Source organism: Rhinopithecus bieti, unplaced genomic scaffold (assembly GCF_001698545.2).
Source record: "Rhinopithecus bieti isolate Rb0 unplaced genomic scaffold, ASM169854v2 scaffold_11161, whole genome shotgun sequence".
Classification (NCBI taxonomy): Eukaryota; Metazoa; Chordata; class Mammalia; order Primates; family Cercopithecidae; genus Rhinopithecus; species Rhinopithecus bieti.
This window is the reverse complement of record NW_016806937.1, coordinates 1,123,670-1,146,659: the sequence shown is the minus strand read 5'-3', so window position 1 is coordinate 1,146,659 and position 22,990 is coordinate 1,123,670. Positions and strand designations below refer to the sequence as shown.

The 22,990-nt window shown below is 46.1% G+C and overlaps 1 protein-coding gene across 4 annotated transcripts; it reads right to left on the bottom strand.

Moving 5' to 3' along the window:
• Positions 1-8,915: 8,915 nt before the first annotated feature.
• Positions 8,916-21,330, bottom strand: HERPUD1 (homocysteine inducible ER protein with ubiquitin like domain 1). Of its 4 annotated transcripts, none has more exons than XM_017878811.1 (8): positions 20,712-21,330; positions 17,177-17,254; positions 17,014-17,088; positions 15,648-15,778; positions 13,412-13,534; positions 12,523-12,873; positions 10,547-10,652; positions 8,916-9,670 (listed from the first exon to the last, which is right to left on the bottom strand). In XM_017878811.1, the coding sequence occupies exons 1-8, from the start codon at positions 21,207-21,209 to the stop codon at positions 9,506-9,508; spliced, it is 1,527 nt and encodes a 508-aa protein (XP_017734300.1). In that variant the 5' UTR covers positions 21,210-21,330; the 3' UTR covers positions 8,916-9,505. The 4 variants fall into 4 exon arrangements, with proteins under 4 accessions (XP_017734300.1, XP_017734299.1, XP_017734301.1 ...); XM_017878810.1 differs by having other exon boundaries at positions 8,916-9,531; XM_017878812.1 differs by lacking the exon at positions 10,547-10,652.
• Positions 21,331-22,990: the final 1,660 nt, after the last annotated feature.

The window sequence follows — 22,990 nt, the reverse complement described above, 5'->3', positions numbered from 1 at the left end:
ATAGATACACAAACACCACATACACACAAGCACCCAGCTACACCTGCTTGTGAGACACACACAGGTACACCTGTATGCCCACAGCACCTACCCCAAATACACACACTCAAATATCTTGGTATGCACCTCATTTTTAAAAAGACATTTTCATGGACTATACACTCACAAAGCTTTTAGCATTCAGTGTTTCCTGCAACCTTAATCCTTCAGGAACCATGGCCATGACGCTGTCTTTTCTGTATCTGCCCTAGACTGTTATTTACTTAACCTTTTAAACGGACTGGCTTTTTTACTTATGTGGATTTTAAAGCGGAGCTTTGTATCTCCACTTTAAACGGAAAAATACATTTATCTAATACATTGAAAAATAGCATGCTATTATAATCAAGTGTTTTTGGCTTTGCACAGTGGCTCATGCCTATAATCCCAGCTACTTTGGGAGGCCAAGGCGGGTGGATCGCTTGACGTCAGGAATTCGAGACCAGTCTGGTCAATGTGGTAAAATCCTATCTCTACTAAAAATACAAAAATTAACTGAATGTTGTGGTGGTTGCCTGTAGTCCCAGCTACTCAGAAGGTTGAGGCAGGAGAATTAGCTGGACCTGGGAGACAGAGGCTGCAGTGGGCCAAGATTGCACCACTGCACTCCAGCCTGGGCAACAGAGGGAGACTCCATCTCAAAAAAAAAAAAAAAAGAGAAAAGTAAAAGAAGAAAAAAAGTGTTCTTCCACCTAGAATGGTTTTGCACACCCGTCCCTGGGTCCCGTGTGCCACTCTGGGAAAGCGCTCCATTATTTCACTCCAGCCTTGTGACCCCTGTGCGGTAGGCAGAGCAGGTTTTATATGTCACAGGGTCTGTTATGATGAGGAAGTGAGAATTCAGTGGGGTGATACGACTTCCTCCAGGCCCCACGGCTGCAGCTCACACCAGCTCTCCTGCCCCACATCTGGTGCCCTTCCCTGGGGACAACCCCTCTGGCCTCCTCCCTACAAATCGCCTCCCCTTTCAGTCTAACGCCAGCAAGAAGGTTGTCATCAGAAGAGACCACCCGCCTTCCCTGCGGTGTAGCATCCAGTAGCACCTCAAGGTGGTGCCTCCCAGCCAGCCAGGGCCACCACTTACCCTCCCAGCGCTCTGTGCAGCCCTCCCTGGCCCCGCATACTCCACCCTGCCCTCTGTCATCAGCCATCCAGTGCTTATTCCCCCACCCACTTCTTGGAACGTTCCCTCCACCTTCATGCTCTGACCTGGGGTCTGCTGCCTTCCCTGCAGGCCTCAGTGGGGCTGCTCTTCCTCCCACACATCTCCTCGCTCTTCCCTCATAAAACTCCAGCTCCTTGAAGTACACAACTTCATAATCAGCTGCCCCCGCCCCATGGTGCTGCAGTGGCTCCCATCCCATCTCGACCACATCCCGTTTCTTACTGCGGGTCTCCGGCCCTACGTGCTCTGGCTCCACTTCTGGGCCTCATCTCCACAGCTCCTCTGGGCTCAGCTTCAGACACCTGCCACCGTGCAGGACACACACAGACAGGACACACGTACCCGCTCCTGCCCCAGAGCCTTTGTCCTTGCAGTTCTTTCTGCTTAGGAGGCTCTTCCTCCAATCTTTGCTTGGTTTGCTCCAGCTCATCATTCAGGTGTCACCTCCTCGGAGGCCCTCCTCGACCACTGTCTAACCACTTGTCCTCCTGGTGTCGAAATCACCGCACTCTAAAATGTTCCCTGCCGCGTTATCCCCTCTCCTTTCCATGCTTTTTATCCTAGCACTTGTCATTTTATGTCCACTTGTTTCTTTGTAGTCTCTGTTGACCTGCCAGGGTGTAGAGCCCAAGAGGACAGGGATCACCTGCAGCAAGTGGGCCCCCAGGAGCTGACGGGTGAGTGCTGACAATAGGGTACATGTGCCTACCCATGTGCTCTCCAGCCAGCTGTGTGCACACAGATTCGCAGCCTATCCAAGTACAGGCACCTACGCACTCAGGCACACAGATTCTTATGTACACAACGGGCATCACAGGGTCCAACTCTGCAGCTGGGTCAGTGGTGCTGTCCCACCTCACCCTCTGGGTCCTCACACCATTTAAATCTCATCATTTCCACCCTGGAGACATCCTGCCAGGTGAAGCCTGCTTCTTCCTGACAACCTGTCTGGCCGGCTCCCTGGAGTGGGAAAGCTTAGGAGGCACAGAGCGAAGCTTCAGGCCCTCCCCAGGGCCACCCCCACCTGCCTTTGCTCTCAGGCAGAGCCACGCGGAGGGGCCGCTGCCTGAACAAATGACACAGCCTGCCTGGAAGCAATTCCCACCCCCACTGGCCAATACACTACACAAGGATAAGGAACTGGACCTCACAACCTCCAGAGTCGGCCCCTGTGTCAGTCAGGGTTCCTCCAGAGAAACAGATCCAGTAGCGTGTTCATTAACTCACTTCTAGAAATTGTCCTACATGATTGTGGGAGCTGGCTAGGCGCATCTGAAGCTGTAGGGTAGGATGGTGGGCTGGAAACTCAGGTGGAAGCTGAGGCTGCAGGTCATAGACTTAATTGTTCTGTCCTTGGGGAAACCTGAGTTTTGCAATTAAGGTCTTTCGGATAATTAGATGAGGCCCACACAGGTTTATCACATCTGCAAAATACCTTCATAGTCATACCTAGATTCACGGGGGTTTTGTTTTCTGTTTTCTGTTTTCTGTTTTTTGAGATGGAGTCTCACTCTGTTGCCCAGGCTGGAGTGCAGTGGTATGATCTCTGCTCACTGCAGCGTCCACCTCCCAGGTTCAAGCGATTCTCCTGCCTTAGCCTCCCAAGTAGCTGGGACTACAGGCACACACCACCATGCCAGGCTAATTTTTGTATTTTTGGTAGAGATGGGGTTTCACCATGTTTGCCAGGCTGGTCTCAAACTCCTGACCTCAGGTGATCCGCCTGCCTCAGCCTCCCAAAGTACTGGGATTACAGGCGTGAGCCACCAAGCCTGGCCTAGATTCATGTTTGATTACATAACTGGGCCTGGCCAAGTTCGCACATAAAACTAATCATCACGGTACTCTCTTTGTCAACCTGGCACCTGTATGCATCTCCTTAAACCACACTTAATCTTCAGATAAAGGGAGTAACAAAGCCATACTTCTACCTAACCGTCCTGCATACAACAGAAAACATGCCAATCCTTTCCCCAGAGAGGCTGCAACATCCTTGGGTGATGTTTACTCTTCTGCTTGACATCCTGTCACTTCAATGCTGTGATGATCCATCTCATGTCAGGTGATAAGGGAATGAGAGAGGAAAGAAAACAAAAGGTTTTTTTTTTTTTTTTTTGAGACGGAGTCTTGCTCTGTCGCCCAGGCTGGAGTGTAGTGACGCGGTCACAGCTCACTGCAACCTCCGCCTCCTGGGTTCAAGCAATTCTCCTGCCTCAGCCTCTCGAGCAGCTGGGATTACAGGTGCCTGACACCATGCCTGGCTAATTTTTGTATTTTTAGTAGAGATGGGATTTCACCCTGTTGGCTAGGCTGGTCTTGAACTCCTGACCTCGTGATCCACCTGCTTCATCCTCCCAAAGTGCTTAGGTTACAGGCGTGAGCCACCACACCTGGCCTAAAGATTTGTTTTATATCTATAATATGTATTATATATCATAGCATACAAGTTTGTATATGAATATACAAATATATTAATAACAAAATAAGAAACAGTGTAGGCCACCTACCTTTTGGCCCATGTTTCAGCCAACAAACCAACCAACCAACCAACCAACCAACCAAGTTAGAGCCCTTTCTAACCCCTCATGCTAAAGCACTGAGTTCAGAATCTCCGCTTAGTGGGCCCATATCGTTAAGTTCAGCCAGATCCAACACTATGGTCCTTCCATGATCTCACACCCTTAAAATCTACTCCTATACATATCTCTTGGATTTGTCTGTATAAATTGGAAAAATCATGCAGTTCTTTTGGCATGTAGCACACCTCTTCATGGCTTACAGTGTGCACCTTTCTCTCTGGGGCCTGGTGGGACTTGAGTTTAGTTACAGGTCCTGAAAAGAGGGGAGGGCATAGGATCGAAGAAGAATCAGAAGTGCCCTGCAAGGCAGCTACCTCGGGGAAGGCCATACGGTTTCCCAAAGGGTTAAGAAATTGTGATGAGATCAGGCGAGTGGCTCACACCTTTAATCCCAGCACTTTGGGAGGCTGTGGGTGAATCTCTTGAGGTCAGGAGCTCGAGACCAACCTGGCTATTGGGGTGAAACCCTGTCTCTACTAAAAATACAAAAAATGAGCTGGATGTGGTGGTACGTGCCTGTAGTCCCAGCTACTCGGGAGGTTGAGGCAGGAGAATTGCTTGAACCCAGGAGGCGGAGATTGCAGTGAGCCGAGATTGCACCACTGTACTCCAGCCTAGGCAACAGCACAAGACTCCGACTCAAAAAAAAAGAAAGAAAGAAAGAAAAAGACAGTGTGATGATTACAACAGTAGGGAAATAACACCCTCACACTTGCTGCGAATCTGTGTCCACACAGCTGGACCCAGGGAGGGGTAGATGGGCTGTTTCTGCTGGCAAGGAACATAACAGAATTTAGGGATTCAGCGTCCCCAGCTTTATTGGAATCTTCCCTTATGTTCCCATTCCAATTTTCAAGTTGCCCTCACTTTAACTGAAGATGTCCTGCAAGGTTGGAATTCGGGAATTCGATTTGCGACATAATTCAGCCACATGCAAGATGAGACTTTGGGTTTCCTTTTCACAAGTCTCAGCCCTGGCCAGGCAGGATGGCTCACAACTGTAATCCCAGCACTTTGGGAGGTTGAGGCAGGCAGATCACTTGAGCTCAGAAATCTCGATCCTGCAGCTACAGGAGATAAGGGTCTCTTCTAAGGAAGTCACCATGCCCAGCTAATTTTTTTGTATTTTTAGTAGAGACAGGGTTTCACCCCAATAGCCAGGTTGGTCTCGAACTCCTGACCTCAAGAGATTCACCCACCTCGGCCTCCCAAAGTGCTGGGATTACAGGCCTGAGCCACGCGCCTGATCTCATCACAATTTCTTAACCCTTTGGGAAACCGTATGGCCTTCCCCGAGGTAGCTGCCTTGCAGGGCACTTGATTTTTCTTAGATCCTATGCCCTCCCCTCTTTTCGGGACCTGTAACTAGACTCAAGTCCCACCAGGCCCCAGAGAGAAAGGTGCACACTGTAAGCCATGAAGAGGTGTGCTTTTATGCAGAGCTTGAGCTGGGAATTTGAAACGGTGAGCTCATCCTTTGTTTTCTCCACTCTGTCCAGTGTAGTTGGGAGCAACCAGCCAATTTAATACTCCCTAGTTTGACTACAATGTTCTAAGGGGTGGGGGGTGTAAAACATAGCCAAGGAGGACAGATGCAGGGGATAGTATGGGTGCTGGCTCATGCCTGCACTCTCCCCTGCATCATGTGGATGGTGTCTTCTCCCATTTATGACAGGGGTAAGGGAAGGGATGCGCTGCAAGATTTCTGGGCCTGACTGGGTGACTTCCACCAGCTCCTCTGAATTCATGCTCAGTCTCCAATCGTGGAGGACCCTGAGGCTGAGAGTGCTGTGCTTTCAGTGCTTTGCATGGTCAGCAGCCCCGGCTTCCCCTTTTCTCCAGTCTCAATCTCCCTACCCACTTCATACTCATGTGGAATTCTCTCCAGTTCTCCCACACCACGTTCCCTCCCCCTTTGCACAGGCAGAGCTCTCTTCCTCTTTGCCTGTCACTCCTGCTCACCCTGCAGCCCGTGTCGGTGGCACACTTCCATTGCTGTGCAGGAGTGCTGGGATGGGGCTGTGGGTGTTATTTCCCCGTCCTCAAACTCAACACACCTGTCTGCCATTGCTGCTGTACTTGCCACCCACAGCCGACTACAAGACCCAAGAGGGCAGGGGCCATGCCCAACCTATGCCTCATTCTGTCTCCTGGCTCCCACGCCATATTTGGCACATAAGGACTGCTAAAAAAATTGTAGAAGAGGTCCACTCCTGAGAGGGAGTATTTATAGTCTCAGATCTGCCAGTTATGGGTTTGAGACCTTAAGACAGGTCTCTCATCTCTGCAAGCCTCTACAACCTGGGAGAACACCTAGATCGCAGGGCTAGCTGATAAGACAGAGACTATCCTACATACATTCAAGTACTTTGAAAAGGACCAAGTAATTATTCCATAAAACCTGGGATTCTCCAGGGGACCTGGAGCCTCCCCCTTTGTCAGTCAGACTGTAGACAGGTATGGCTTCTTGTCTCCCTCCTGGCTATGGAAAGAATATTTATCTCCTAAGACTATACTTTCAGGGATCATTTCCATGGTTGGTTACCAGAGAAGTTTCTCTGAACATGTAGAGCACTGGTAAAAAATAAATAAATAAATGATTTCTTATTTATTTATTTATTGAGACAGAGTCTCACTCTGTTGTGCAAGCTGGAATGCAGTGGCGCGGTCCTGGCTCACTGCAACCTCCCCCTCCCGAGTTCAAGCGATTCTCCTGCCTCAGTCTCCCAAGTAGCTGGGATTACAGGTGCCCACCACCATGCCTGGCTAATTTTTGTATTTTCAGTAGAGACAGGGTTTCACCACGTCGGCCAGGCTGGTCTCAAACTCTTGACCTCAAGTGATCCACCTGCCTCGGCCTCCCAAAGTGCGGTATTACAGGCATGAGCCACCGTGCCTGGCCAAAAATAAATTTTAAAAAGTTTATCTCCATTGTTTATTGTGTAAAATGTCACATCTAACAAAGTATGTTTGCTATGTAGAATGCCAAAGGAAGTGTTGATTTAGTAACTCATTACTAAATTTCCCAAAATGAGGCACATGGATAGTCCTAGGCCGTTCTCAGGAAGGGAAAGCCCCAGCTTCAGGCATATTAAAGGCCCCAGAAGGCCTGCAGTCAAGAAATCTATGAACTTGGATCAACCTGCGGGTTCCAAAATGTACTTGATCATGAAGCTCATTTTTTAGGGGCGGGGGTGGAGTGTTTCTTCTACAGAACTAGGATTCAAGAAATTGCACCTTAAAAACACAGACTTAGGAAGCTGCTATAGCCGGAGCTGATATCTGGGGTTTTGTTTTTTCAGTTATTTACTTGCTACTTTTAAGGCCCAAACCAATAATTTCCTAAGTACTCAGAGTGGTGTGTGACCCATGATCATGCCACACTGAGTAGCTGTGGTGGAAGCCCTGAATTTCTGCCATGTCCCACTGTCAGCCGTCTTAGGCCTTAATTGCTGAGAGTCCCATTTGCCCCAGTGCAGATGGGGTGCCAATCTGAACCCTGGACATCTCTGTTCAGGGGCACCTTCCTGGCACTATTTATTTTGGGCTTATAGAACCTAGAGTTTAAGCCACAAACTGACATTTCAGGGGGTGAACCCTCGGCTCCTTTAGAAACAGATGGTACCACAGCTGCCTGGGGCCTTGCACCCTTTGCCAAATGGTGATGGCCTTGCCTCTGAAAAGAAACAGGCTTTTCCACCCAAGACTTTGGGAATTCTTAATGTTCGTTTTCCTAAACTAGCAGGACCTCATTCCCAAGCATGTGCAGAATCCAGCTGTTTGGCAGGAAGAGCACATCCTGGGGCTGAGCTTTTACTCCTGCTGCTACCCTTCTTTCCTTCAACTGGAGAGAAGGTGAGTAATTTCACACCTCATCATTTTCCCCCCATCATTTCATACCCACTCTAGTTTCTTCCGTGAAGCAAATTATCTCTTCGCAATTTGTGAATATTCATTGCCTTCTGATAGTTCTGTTCTAGAGGCACAGTTATTTGAAACTTTTTGCTATTTAACTCCTTACAAAAGGGTTTCAGTTGGCTTTGAAAGCATAACCACACATAAGACATCTTTGTACCTACCCAGCGTCTTGCTATGAGTTGTTTAGTGAATGTTTATCTTATGTAAACAATGTTTACAATAAGGATTAATTTAAATGATCACAACCATGATACAAAAGGCTGATTTACTTTGCCAAGTAGAACACCTACCATAACATTACTCACGTAAAAATATATAAAACTGTGCTTTAAAGATTAGTTGCTGGCTGGGCATGGTGGCTCATGCCTGTAATCCCAGCACTTTGGGAGGCTAAGGTGGGCAGAACTCCTGAGGTCAGGAGTTCGAGACCAGCCTGGCCAACATGGTAAAACCTCGTCTCTACTAAAAATATAAAAAAATTAGCCGGGCGTTGTGGTGGGCGCCTGTAATCTCAGCTACTCGGGAGGCTGAGGCAGGAGAATTGCTTGACCCCAGGAGGTGAAGGTTGCAGTGAGCTGAGATCGTACCACTGCACTCCAGCCTGGGTGACAGAGCGAGACTCCGTCTCAAAACAAAACCACCACCAAAAAACAAAAAAATGATTAGTCACCACAGTAGTACTTAAAGGATTAAAATTACAAACATAAGCTCAGCTTACAAAAGCATGAAATTTGAGCAGGTGAAACTATTGCAGATTTGCCAAGGTGAAACCACTAACTACTAACTTTAAATGTGGGGAATTTAACTTTGATGGTTTCCTATATAAGCCAGCACTGTTTAAATCACGAAATGGGGGAAACACAGGTATATTCTTAGTAAATTAAAACTTTAAGCTGAGTGTGATGGTGCATGCCTGTAGTCCCAGCTGCCCAGGAGGCTGAGGCAAGAGGTGGCTTAAGCCAGGAGTTTGGGGCTGTAGCCCGCTACCATCCCACTTGTGAGTAGCCAATGTACTCTGGCCCAAGGAACAAAGTGAGACCCCATCTCAAAACAAACACCAACAAAACTTTCATGGCCTTACCTGATCATTCTTACTGGCACAAACAGTCCTCTTTGGAAAAACAAGCATTCGGGTTAAACACTGGCAACTCAACTGTTGACTATCTAGATACAACAAATGCAGAGTCAACTGCTAGGATGATAGGAGTCTCTCCCAGGGTCATTCATAGTAAAACTTTATTGAACAGAAAACCCAGCAAAGGTTTTCACCTCCGCAAAGTTCCCCTTAGTTTAAAGTAAAGCACTGCATTTTAAAAAGCAATTATACATAAGTCTTTCCTAGAAAAGTCCTGCTAAAACATGTCTAGCAATTTCATTGATTATATAAAGTAGTACACTTAGTGTAATTTAAACATTCCAACAGGAATCAAATCGTACCAGCAGAACCACTTCTGCATCTATGACTTCTATGTACAAACACACATGCAGACACACACATTTGGAAAAGTTCCTCAAGCATAAACATGCGACACCTAAGGCCTTCTACTTACAGTGCCTATTAAACTACATACAGTATATATTAAAGCTCTTCAGAATAAAGACATGAGAAGCCTTGGGCATTTTTTTTCACCAATTTGTATCGCTGCTTCACGTTTCTGCTTTTGCTTGATCACAAAAGCATATCATCATCCACGCTGTTTTTAAAGAACTCATCATTGCCATGTCCAGGAGAGGCAATCTAGCTGGAATCAGGTGATGCAGTCCATTCCTGTCAAAGCCTCCAGCAGCTACAGCACAAACACCATCAGTTTGCGATGGCTGGGGGGCCTTCTGGAAGAAGAGAGGCAAAGAAAGTCTTGAAGACAAGCCATGCTGTGCTCATAAATGAGGGGCTGGTCTGCTCGCCATCTAGGACGTCCCTGTCTGGAGGGAGGTGGTTGGGGTCTTCAGTTTCAGGATCGGTGCCTTCCTACAGGTAATGCAACACAATGAGAAAACGATTAGGGCTGTGATGAACACCAAATAATGTTAGGAAAGGGCAGGGTAAATCCCTGCCCCCCCGCCCCACAGGCACAGCAGCAGGCAGCCAGGACCCCAGGGCATGATGCCCTAGGCTGGATAGGGCTCTTTCTCAGGCTTCCACAGCACAACTGTGTTGATGTTGTCAGAGTTTTGAATACTCCTGGCAGCAAATATCAGAGCAAATGAAACTAGATCTGCAACTATTACTATTTTTGAGACAGAGTCTCACTCTGTCACCCAGGCTGGAGTGCAGTGGTGCAATCTTGGCTCACTGCAACCTCCGCCTCCCAAGTTCAAGCCATCCTTCCGTCTCAGCCTCCCTAGCAGCTGAGAATATGGGCACATCCGGCTAATTTTTATATTTTTAGTAGAGATGGGTTGTCACCATGTTAGCCAGGCTGGTCTTGAACTCCTGACCTCAGGTGATCCACCTGCCTCAGTCTCCCAAAGTGCTGGGATTACAGGCGTGAGTCACCACACCCAGGCTTCAACTATTATTAAACTAGTAGTTAACCACTTCATACCAGTTCTTATGGTATAACATACTGTTACAGACCACTGAATGCTCAAAATAGTGGGTTTAAAAAAATGTTATTTACTTAAGCCAAAATGCAAATTGCCACATGTCAAAAATATGTGATAGAATGTGATGGCACATTCGATGTTTTAAAAATAGCTGCTGCTCTAAGAAGAAATGTGAACAAATCATGAAATATTTAGCCCAATAAAATGGTAAACCACAAGCTGGAAATCTAAAGGTTAAGGATTTGAGAGCCTGGCATATCATGTCAAGCTCGCCTGGGCTTCACGGGAGGCTCCATACCTGTAAGTTATTGTTGGGGTCCTGATTTACAACGTCAGGAGGAGGACCATCATTTGGGAAGTTCTGAACCAGCCTCGGTCTAAATGGAAACCACCCAACATGATGCCTTCAAAGGAAGCACATAAAAATCCATCTTAGCTGATGTCACAGTGAGACTTACTCAAGAATCCAAGGCTCCCCACCTCTAATCCTAGCAGTACCCTGATGATAAGCTCACTGCAAGACCCATCTACAGAGGCATTTGACCACTGAAGGCAGGGACTGTGTTTTATTCATCATTGCACACCCAGCAATATAAATAGCACCTGGCACATAGTATGCACTCAATAACTGCTTCTTTATATGAACTAAACCTTGCCCTTGAAAACCTGCACAAAGTGGGGAGAAGGCATATACCTACAAAACTGTCATTATATATAACATAATGACAACCTACATTTGCTCATTTAAACGTATGATTCTAGAGACTACACAAAATATTAACTAAATGTTTGATTTGAAGAAACCAATTAAATCCCAAGTCTTAAAACAAATATAACAAAATATTAGCAGTGATTAATTGTGGATATTTGAGTGTTCATTATATTCTAATTATTTTTTATTTTAAAAGCTAAAATAAAATCCATTTTTACTATAAAGGAAAATTTCTTCTTTTAGTTTCAACCATGAAGACTCATCACTCTAGGCCAGGCTTTCTCAGCTTTGGCACTAGTGACATATTCAGCCAAATATTTACTGTGGGAGTTGTCCTGTGCATTGTAGAAAATTCAGCAGCACTCTTGCTTCTACTAACCAGATGCCAGCAGGACCACTTCCCCTAGATGTGACAAACAAAAATACCTACACATTGCCAAATGTCCCCTGGGGAGAGAGAGTACAAAACCACCCCCAGCTGAGTACTGCTCCAGGCCACAGCTAAAACCAAATGTCAGGTATGTGAAGATTCCCTTGCCTTTCAGGGCTATGCTAACAGTCAGTGCCTGACCTTTACCCTGGAAGGCAGCTGTGGCCTGATAAAGGCAAATATGTTCTCATTCAAAACAAATACAATTTGCTGTTCCATGCCTCAGTATGGCTACATAATTCTGGTTTGTGAGCCTGGAAGGTAATGTAGCTTATCTAGAGGACAAGAGAATATTCTTACATTAATACAGGATTGGTATGTTCTTGGGACCATACAACCAACCAAGCCATGAATTCTTTGTACTGAAAGTGCCAGAATGATATACTATTTATTACGTATTTATTCTAAGACAGGGTCTTGCTGTCACCCAGGCTGGAGCACAGTGGTATGATCTTGGCTCACTGCAACCTCTGCCTCCTCAGTTCAAGCAATTCTCCTGCCTCAGCTACCCAAGTAAATCACAGGCCCGTGCGACCACACCCGGCTAATTTTTTGTATTTTTTAGTAGAGATGGGGTTTCACCATATTGGCCAGGATGGTCTTGAACTCTTGGATTCATGTGATCCTCCTGCCTCGGCCTCCCAAAGTGCTGGGATTACAGGCGTGAGCCACTGTGCCCAGCCACAGAATGATATACTATTTAAACACACCTCCTTCTACAGTAACTGAGATTGCTCAAAAAAGAGCAAAATCTGGCCAGGCACAGTGGCTCACGCCTGTAAAACCAGCACTTTGGGAGGCCAAGGTGGGCGGATCACTTGAGGTCAGGAGTTCGAGACCAGCCTGGCCAATATGGCAAAACCCCGTCTCTACTAGAAATACAAAAATTAGCCAGGCGTGGTGGCAGGTGCCTGTAATACCAACTACCCAGGAGGCTGAGGCAAGAGAATCGCGTGAACCCGGGAAGCAGAGGTTGCAGTGATCGTGCCATTGTACTGCAGCCTGAGTGACAGAGCAAGACTCTGTCTCAAAAAAAAAAAAAAAAAAAAAAAACACAAAAACAAAAAGAGCAAGATCTGCTTAGTGTGAACATAAGGTAGTGTAATTTGTATTAGAGAAACCATCTGCTTACAGGTACATAACAACGGTGGCCCCCATGACCATGAGGAATCTGCTCAGGGAAGAGTAGAAGTAGAGGATACTGAGAAAAACAGAAAATGTAGCTGCTGAATAGGTCCAATCCAACCAATCTCGATTTATTTCATCATCTTCTTCCACAATAGGGCCACCTTGTGCATTCATCCGCAAATTTTGATTGGCTCCAGGATTAACAACCACTTGAGGAGCAGCATTCTGATTGGCTGGCTGGTTTTCAGCTGGAAACTGGTTGTGAATAGGGGCTGCAGCAGGTGCAGAGACCACAGGTATCTCTTGTGCACTTGGTGGTGGAACAAAAGCCCCCGATGCAGCAGTGGCTGCTAAACTAAAATAAAAATGACAGAGGCAGATACTGTTGAGACCAAAGCACCGTGAAGTCTGTGGCTTATTTATACAGCAGTCTTTTACTGTTAAGAATTTTAAGTAGGTAGATATGCATTTGATTTTTCTTCAATTTAGTGAGGAGCTTCCTTACTAATTGTATCTATAAATGCCTTTTCTAAGAGAAGCCACATGGTGAATTTCACCTGGAATTAAACATCAAGGCCACTGTAAGATTATGGCACAGTAGCAAATTAAAATCTTCACAAAACTGTGAAGGTACCACAAATTGAAAAGAAAGTAACATGTTCTAAATAAAGGCACTAAACTGTGTATCAGACAAAAACACCCTTGTGTCAATACACAAATCATGTAACAGCTGTCATTTACACTCTACTCCACCCAGACCAAACAGAGCAGGGCTCTGCAGACTGATGAAAATACATTCATCCCTCCATTCTGAACTTTACAGGTAACATGGATAAAATTCCTCTCAATTCCCGGCAGCCCTGGCCACACCCAGCACAGCGGGAAGGACTCACTATTGCATGTAGTACTGTCGTGCATATATCTGCTGGAACCAGGAAAGCTGAAGCCACCCATAGGGTGTGTAACCGGAGAAACCAGGACCCAGGCCTTGGAATGCCTGCTGGGCAGCTTCAGGCCTATACACAGATTTAAAAAAACACTCATTTTGAGTGGGTTCAGTATGAGCAAATGAAAACTAAGTTTAAATTAAAATATGAAAACTAAGTTTAAATTAAAATCTAGAGTTCAAAGAGATAGAAGAATGGGATTTGTGGCAGTTACATGGTAAATGACTGTATGATGCACCCAAGTACAATAAGCACAGAAGGTACTAAATGACACAGCACTTCTATCACAGGAAAACAACAGCCCTTGCTACCTACTTGCTGAGTGCACATATAAACAACCTTTTGGGGTTAAGTAGATCCCAGCTCAGTTTTGACTTGTTGAGTCTCACTGCAAGTCTCAACCCACTGTTTATCTTTTAGAAGGCAGCTCAAAAGTCACGTTTCTCCCAGTCTTTCCTGAAGGAAATCTCTCCCATCCTCCCGATATCCACTTCTTCCTCCACCCTCCATCTGTATCTATAGTGATGTGTGCATATGGCATCACCTGTGCATGCTTACTGACTACCTGGGGTCCTGTACAGGCTGCTGCATCCACAGCACTCTCACGAAGGAGATTTTACAAGGGGAACCCAAGTACAGCTCAGGGAAGACAGGGGCTTTACACAAGGTCGCCGAGCTAGTTAAGTAGCAAGGCTGGATTTCAGAGCTGGTCTGATGTTAAATGCACACTTCTTTAATCAGGCCACACAGCCCTCAACTTCGTAGGGCAGGTGTATGTGGGTTATCTTTGGCTTTGTGCTTCTTACACAGTGTATTTCTTCAGTAGCACATCACAAAATTGAAAGCGTAATAGAATTGCCCAAAGATCAGAAATTGGTTATGTGGTCATTCCTGTAGGTCAACTCATATCCTTAAGCAAAGTTATATGTACTGGCTGTTCAATAAGTATTTGTTAAAGGAAATCAAGTTTAAATATGGTGAGATTCAGAAAGTCAAATATGAGCCTCAATTCTCAAGTTAGGAATAGTTGAATCAGAATAAGGGAAGTAGTTTTAAGTTTTTCTAACCAATAATTTTCTGTCCAATAGTTATTCAATTTATATGCTGACAATCTTTTAACTAAATTCCATACACAGAGTATTTCTAAAATAGTATTCCAATACAAGTAAGCCTTGGTATGATACTGTTTTTGATCATTTAGGAAAATTACAGTGCATGGAAATGAAATGATAGAGTGCTTTTAAGATTTTTGTTAGATCTGATAATGGCATTCTAGATATACAGGATAATTAAAAGGTTTTCACAGTTATATACTCAAGTATATAGGGATGAAATAACACGATGACTGGGGATTACTTTTAAATACTTAAAAAAAAACAAAAAGAGGGGAAAGGGTAATAGATGAGGTATGGTAAAACTCTGATTGTTATTTACTAGGCCTGGATGATGGTGTGGGGATTCATTATCTAGTCCCCACTGTTGTGTATATTTGAAAGTTCCATTAAAGGGGAAAAAAAAGAAAAACTCATTCCTGAAACACCTGACTTTATAAAATATTGCATATAAAACTACTAGGAAAAGGGGACAGGGAATTGGAGAGTTACAGAATTTCAACTTGTAGTTAATGAATTTTCCCCAAAACAAGGTATTCCAAGAGCTATAAAAATCCAAATAACACAGCATTTAGTTTTGACTTTTGCTCTAAAGAAAAGCTTTAATAGTTATAAAAAATGGTCAATTTTCCTAGTACCCCCAAGTCTTTGGAAGAACACTTCTTAAACAGTCTTTCCCTTGTTGTCACCCATTATTACAATAAAGCACAAAGCCACTCAGCAAAGCAGCTGCACAATGCTTACAACAGCTTTTTCTCCTGCAGCAGCAATTTCCTATCATGATGGCAACCAAGTGGTCAGCACAATGGAAGGATGAAACGCCTACATTTTCTTTCTTTTTTTTTTTTCAATATATGCATTGCCTACTTTTTAAATTTATGTATACTAAAAGGTTGTGTATTAAGAAAAGTTAAATATATTAGAGATCTTTAAAGCCAAGCTATTTGTAAAGCAAAATTCTGTAGGTTTAAAATTCTGATTATATACATGTAAACACACCTTACTCTTAAATTGATGTAAATGAGGCACATTCATGTTGCATAAGCTGAGATCTTTATTATAATACTCACCTTGAGATGTTTTCCCATTCGGGGGAAGAAAGGTTCCGAAGAACTTCCCTTTGCCTTAAACCATCACTTGAGAAATCCTCAGGATACTGTCCCCGATTAGAACCAGCGGGCTGCTCTGTGGATTCAGCCACCTAAATAAGCGTAACATGAACACAGAACAAGGGAGCTGATGCAACTGTCTGAAATCAAGCGAAAGGAATTATTTTGCTGTCAAGGGCTTACGTCTCCTACCCCCCCACCTCTGAACGTGACAAAATTAAATAGAAGCAACGTTATGTAAAAAATAGTCTGACATTTATTAAACACAATTTTCAATATACAGATGCTAACATATTCATATTTTTTCCCTACAGTAACGATGCTACACTTTCATTAAAATTTCATTAAAATCTTCCAATGAAGTTGTCATTGGTGAGAAAGCTTCTTGATAATGGTGCTAAACTTACTCATCGCAGAAATCTGACCAATAAGATTTATAAATAGAACCCGGCCCCAACTTTCTAAAATAGTATTCTCATACAAGTAAGCCTTGGTATGATACTGTTTTGATCATTTTAAAAAATTACAGTGCAGGGAAATGAAATGGTAAAGTGCTTTTAAGATTTTTGTTAGAATTGATAATGGCAAAATAGGGAATTTCCTATGCTCTGTTCAAATGTTCTAGGAAATATAATGCAAATTTAGAGTGCATCACTACACTAGAATACTAACACCATATATGTGAATAAACATTGTGAAATGAAAAATACATGTCTTTGTCTGTCACATAGAAGTCTTTAGAGCCAGGTCCAGTCGCACATGCCTGTAGTCCCAGCTACTCAGGAGGCTGAGGTGGGAGGATCACTTGCCCTCAGGAGGTTGAGAAAAGCCTGGGCCACATAGCAAGACCATATTTAAAAAAAAAAAAAAAAAACAATTCTTTAAAGATCACTTGATAAAGACTCTGATCTTTTCCTATCCAACTAATCATAATGAAAATTTCCAGAGGAAATATATTCACTTTTGTACTCTTTATAAAAATTAATGGCTCCTTTGAAAAAACTTGCTATGTGCTAAATTCAATGAAAATCCAATTAGTGTTAGTTCAGTAATCTCGATACACAGTAACCATAGATCAAATCATATCCCAGAAGATAGTGCAATATGTAACTCCACTTTTCCACTACAGCAGTAATGGAACAATCTGCTACTATGAACCTATCACTTGTGTTGATAATACAGTTTCTAATTCCTAGGAAAGAAACAAAATAGTACTTGGTAATAACACCATACAGTCTCTCAATAAAAGTTTTATCCAACTTCCTTTATTACTCCCCTGAAAGTCTGAATGATACAAATTGTTATCATCATGTAGAAGTAGACACACCTTGGCGCTGATTTCTGGCATTTTTGAAGGACTCTTCACATTGCACACCAGATGCAAAACATGCCGTTTTTCCTGCTAAAAGTAATAAGAAGGCACTTAAGGACCTGAACCTAACCTAGTGAGTGCTTAAAAACATTCAGAGGTTAATGTGTAAGTGAGGTACCTTTGGAAGCAAGTCCCTGAGACACTGGTGATCCAACAACAGCTTCCCAGAATAAATTAACCTCTGGTCCTCCGGACGCTGATCATGGAAAGAAAAACACAGGTCAGCATTTCACCCCCAAAAGTTCCTAAACACAGAATAAACTGTTTTATACAAGTAATTTGATTATGTGTGTTTCCCCCCAGCATCACGGGAAAATACCTTCTCAAAAACCCCATATACAAAACTTCTATTTAGAAAGTGTCTAACTTTAACTGGTCTCTAACATGCAAATAAATGCAGAATGGCAAATTATTGGCTGGGCACAGGGGCTCATGCCTATAATTCAAGCACTGTGGGAGTCCAAGGCGGGTGGATCACCTGAGGTCAGGAGTTCGAGGCCAGCCTGGCCAACATGGTGAAACCCCATCTCTACTAAAAATGCAAAATTAGCTGGGCGTGGCAGCTTGTGACCTTAACCCAAGCTACTCGGGAGGCTGAGGCAGGGGAATCACTTGAACCCGGGAGGTAGAGGTTGCTGTGAGCAAAGATCACGCCACTGCACTCCGGCCTGGGCAACAGAGTGAGGCTCTATCTCAAAAAAAAAAAAAAAAAGGGCAAATTATCTCCAGTCCAAACCTACGGCAATGTACTTCTTAACTCCCAGGTAAACTGATTCCTATTACTAAAAGCAACAAACAGCAAACAGGGCACCTACAACCAAATCGAGTTCGGTTTCAGAGAAAACTCAGAGTACTCCCAAGGCCAGCCTTAACCAAAACCACCTAGCAGTGCTCCAAAATAATGTGAAGCTATTCTAAACTGAAGTGTTCACAGACAATTTCTTGGCATACAAATGCAGTTATAGAGGAGATGGCGTGTGGGTGATATTATACACAACCACCCTGTGAGATTTAGTATCCCTATTTTAAGGGAGGAAAGTCTGAAAAACTGACTTGTCCAAGGTCATCTGCTGCCACAGTGTCACAATTCCCACCCCTCTTCTCCATATCACCGATTTTAATGCCATAGGGACTGTACACTCTTTTACACAAATCTCATTTTAAAAATCTATTTGAAGGCCAGGCGCAGTGGCTCAAGCCTGTAATCCCAGCACTTTGGGAGGCCGAGACGGGCGGATCACGAGGTCAGGAGATCGAGACCATCCTGGCTAACACTGTGAAACCCCGTCTCTACTAAAAAAAATACAAAAAACTAGCCGGGCGAGGTGGCGGACGCCTGTAGTCCCAGCTACTTGGGAGGCTGAGGCAGGAGAATGGTGTGAACTCGGGAGGCGGAGCTTGCAGTGAGCTGAGATCAGGCCACTGCACTCCAGTCCGGGCAACAGAGTGAGACTCTGTCTCAACAACAACAACAAAAAATCTATTTGAAACTCCTTCTAAACTGTACTTAAAAATAATGACTTCAAATAATATTAACATATAAACTGTCTATTGGAGATCACTAACGTGTTAATCTACTCATGCCAGAATAACTGATTAAGCAAAACCTGGAATAAAGGTGTTCCTGCCAAGTAGCTTGAGATAATTAAAGCAAGCTGTTTAAAACAAACAAAACAGCAAAAAGTGCATCTACTTATCATATACATCAGGACTTTTTGACACTGTAACTGAACCAAAATAAACATACTGAATGCTGTGTTCACCGGTTTTTTCACTGACAGGTGAGAACTTTAAAGGTAAATGCTAATATATATATGAATTTGTAAAACAGTACCTTTTGTATATGTAGGATCCTGCATTTATTAGAGTTCAACCACTAGAAAAGGCTGGAAAACCACAGCTGCCAGTGGTTTTGATTTTCCCCCTTTTAAAGGCCTAACTTGATATTGAGTCTTCACGCAGATGGCTGATTTGAAAAATATTAAATAGGCTGGGCGTGGTGGCTCACGCCTGTAATCCTAGCACTTTGGGAGGCCGAGGCACGTGGATCACGAGGTCAGGAGATCGAGACCATCCTGGTGAACACGGTGAAACCCTGTCTCTACTAAAAATACAAAAAATTAGCCGGGCGTGGTGGCGGGTGCCTATAGTCCCAGCTACTTGGGAGGCTGAGGCAGGGGAATGGCGTGAACCCGGGAGGTGGAGCTTGCAGTGAGCCGAGATCGCGCCACTGCACTCCATTCTGGGAGACACCGGGAGACTTCGCCTCAAGAAAAAAAAAAAAAAGAAAAATATTAAGTAAAGTCAACGACTATTACAAAGTAGGCCTTCTCATAATATACCATTTTCTACCACAGAAAACAAATGATAAGTATGTTTCAGCCATAATAATTTTTAGACACAAATCTGTATACCTGAGAGGTATTTGTTTACAATCTTAGGTCTTCAGACTGAACAGATGGGAGCCGCGTTCCTCACCAAAGGAAGCCCTTAAGAAAAACCCTCCTTCAAAACCCTGCCTTTTGCCATATGATGCAACCATAGGCTTCACCTGCTTCACCAATTTGTGTACCCAATAGCCATTCTCATGGCAACACAGCCACCCAGTTTCTTGGAAGCAGTTATAATGAAACTGAAAAATGTGCCAGGGTGAATTCTAGAGGACATGGAATGCAAGCTTACTAAATAAACATGCAAATTTCAAAATAACAACTCAGAAGGAAAACTCACTTCTAAAACATTCTTAACCATATGGAACAAAAACAGACACAGGCGCTACCACAAGTTGGAACTCACGACTTCACTATCTTTTCCTGCCCGGATGCCCTCTCCTGTGTGATGAAGAATTATGCTCGTGGGCAGTGAACAACACTGCTGACACTTACATAATATCAGAGCAGAAAGTAAATACAGGAAGGGCCGGCTTACAGCCTCATCACGTGGTGGCCAGGGCAGGCGGTGCTAAAGGTGATGTTGACAGATGTGTCAACCAAAACAAAGCAAGGAAGTCTTGCTAATAATGGAGAGGCTGCCGTCCTAAAACCAGACTGAAGGCGACTCCTGCCTGCTTCCCTTCTCAGTCGCTCTTGGTCAGAAAGTGCACGGGACTCCACCCCGGGACTCGGCAATGGCTGCGCGGTCCAGTGCGACAGGGAGGGGCACGGCGGAAGGTGGACAGGGAGGAGAAGAGCCACGTCCTGCTTCTGGGTGTGGGGCCTTCCGTCCACAGTGTCTGGGCGGTCCCCAGGCTTCTCAAGCCACGGCCCCGGGTGGCACCTGCCCGCTCCTCTCCCCGCAGAGAGGCAGCATTCAGAAACCTCATTTTGAAACACGGATGTTTTCTTTCTTCTAGCCATTGGATGCAAGCCCAGTTAGGAACACCGAGTTGCCTGGCCGCTGGGGGGAAACAGGCTTGGAGGGTGAAATGACTCGCCCAAGGTCAGGCCGCTGATTACTGACGGCCCCTGGGCAACAGAGGGGAGCCCGCGTCGGCGGGGCAGGGAAGGAGAGACCACAGCCCTGGGGGAGGTGACCGGCCGGGCGATCGCAGCCGTCAGGGGGAGGAGGCCACAGGACAGGGCAGGCGGACGTGGCATTCCTAGCAGAGGGCAGGGGACTACAGCCTAGGGGCGGGAATTCGAGGCCGCTCTCACCGGACGCTCGGGGTAGACGCGGCTCAGGTGGGCCTTGAGGTGGCCCACGCTCCAACTGCGGTCTCCACTCAGCTCCAAGTCGCGGTGGCGCTGGTTGGGGCTCTTCACCAGCAGCGTGACGGGCTCGGGTTCGGTGTCGGACTCCATGGCGGCGTAGGGACTCCGCTGCGCTCCCAGGTGCCAGACAGGCGGCGTAACAGCCGCCCGCAACCTCCGCGACGACGGTTCGCGTCTCTGGGGCGCGCGCCCCCCGCTTTGGGCGCCTTTTATAGGAGCCCCGCGCCCGGCTCTGCGGACAGAACGCTCTGTGGCTGCCGCCCATTGGCTGAGGCGGAGGCACTGTCCCAACGTGGCCCAATCGGCGTCCGGATCCGGGTGGCAGAGGGCGGACCGAGCACGTGGGCGCGGGCTGATGCAACCCGCAGCCTCTGCGTCACCCCGAGGCGCGGCTGCGCCCCGGGAACCCGAGTTCGGCGGCCATGTTTGGGTGCGCTGCATGCCGCGCGGGGAGCTTGGCCTGAGACCTAGGGGGCCCCCAGCTCGGGTGGCTGAGGGCGCCCCACGCAGGGGGTGGGGAGTGGGGTATCCCAGCAGACCCCAGTTTAGCAGTCTCTGCAAATTGTTTCCTCACAAAGCCGCACCCCCACCCCCCTTTTTCACCCCAGGTGCCAGTGCCCACTTCCCGTTTTTCTGCCTCCGGTGGCCCCACGTGGAAACCTACGGGGAAGCGCGTCCTACAGGGGAAGACTACCCACTCGGCCCTCAAAGACAGGCTGGGCGACCCCGTGTGCAGGGCCACCTAGGAGAACACCACGTGCTCCTAAGGACAACGAAGGAGCGAGGCCAGATCTTCCTTGGGCTGGGAGGATGGAGGCATCCAGGCAGCTGTTGCCAATTTCCCTGGGCCTCAGACTTGAACGTTTGGGACATCACCCTTATGATGACTGACAAGTCAGCCACAGTCCTGCGCCCCATGGGGGCCCCCCCCCCCCAAAAGGGCATCACTTTATAAGATACACATGCACCTGTTAAATTGGGGCTGATTCGAGGAGGGCGGGGTTCTCCGATTCCTGAAGTGGGACCATAAAGACCTCTTTATTGTAGGCATTCCCTCCTCCTCCTATGTAGAAAAAAAAAAAAAAAAAAAAGTCTTGAAAAACGAAACTGACATTGCCCCAACCCTCTCCTTGTTCCAACCGCCTCCGGACATCTGTTTTTTCAGGTGTTGTCAGGAGCTTGCCAAGGGCAGGAAGGTAACAGGAGGAGCCTGGTCTGGTTGGTGGGTATATTCATCTGCTGCAGCTGCCATAACAAAGTGCCACAAACTGGATGGCTTAAGACGGGGTCCCCAACCCCCCCCCAACCCCTCCCCGGGCCACGGACCACTATGAGTCCCTGGCCTATTAGGAACCAGGCGGCACCGCAGGAGGTGAGCCAGCAGCCAAGCTTCATCTGTATTTACAGCTGCTCCCTATCGCTGCATTAACACCTGAGCTCAGCCTCCTGTTAGATCGGGGGCATTAAATTCTCATAGGAGCCGAACCCTATTGTGAACTGTGCATGCAAGTGAACTAGGCTTTGCTCCTTATGAGAATCGAATGCCTGATGATGGGAGGTAGAGCTGAGTTGGTGATGCTAGTGCTGGGAGTGGCTGCAAACACGGATTAACATTAGCAGAGAGGTTTCACTGCACAGAGGCTATGATAAATCAATTGTTTGCAGACTCATATCAGAACACTATCAGTGAGTGGCAAGTTGCATCTGGTGGCAGGCTTTACAGCGGCAAGTGTGTGTACTTCAGTTGTACAGCTGCATCTGGTGGCCTTAAAAGTATGTTTGAGGCTGGGCGAGGTGGCTCACGCCTGTAACCCCAACACTTTCGGAGGCCGAGGCGGGCAGATCACGAGGTCAGGAATTCCAGACCAGCATGACCAACATGGTGAAATCCTGTCTCTCCTAAAAAATACAAAAAATAGCCGGTCATGGTGGCACGCACCTGTAATCCCAGCTACTCAGGAGGCTGAGGCAGGAGAATTGCTTGAACTCAGAAGATGGAGGTTGCAGTGAGCCGAGATTGTGCCATCACACTCCAGCCTGGGCAACAGAGTGAGACTCCGTCTCAAAAAACAAAACAAAACAAAACAAAACAAAAAAAACTAAACAACAACAACAAAACAGAATGTTTGAACAACTTCAAATCTCCACATAGGCCGGGCGCGGTGGCTCAAGCCTGTAATCCCAGCACTTTGGGAGGCCGAGGCGGGCGGATCACAAGGTCA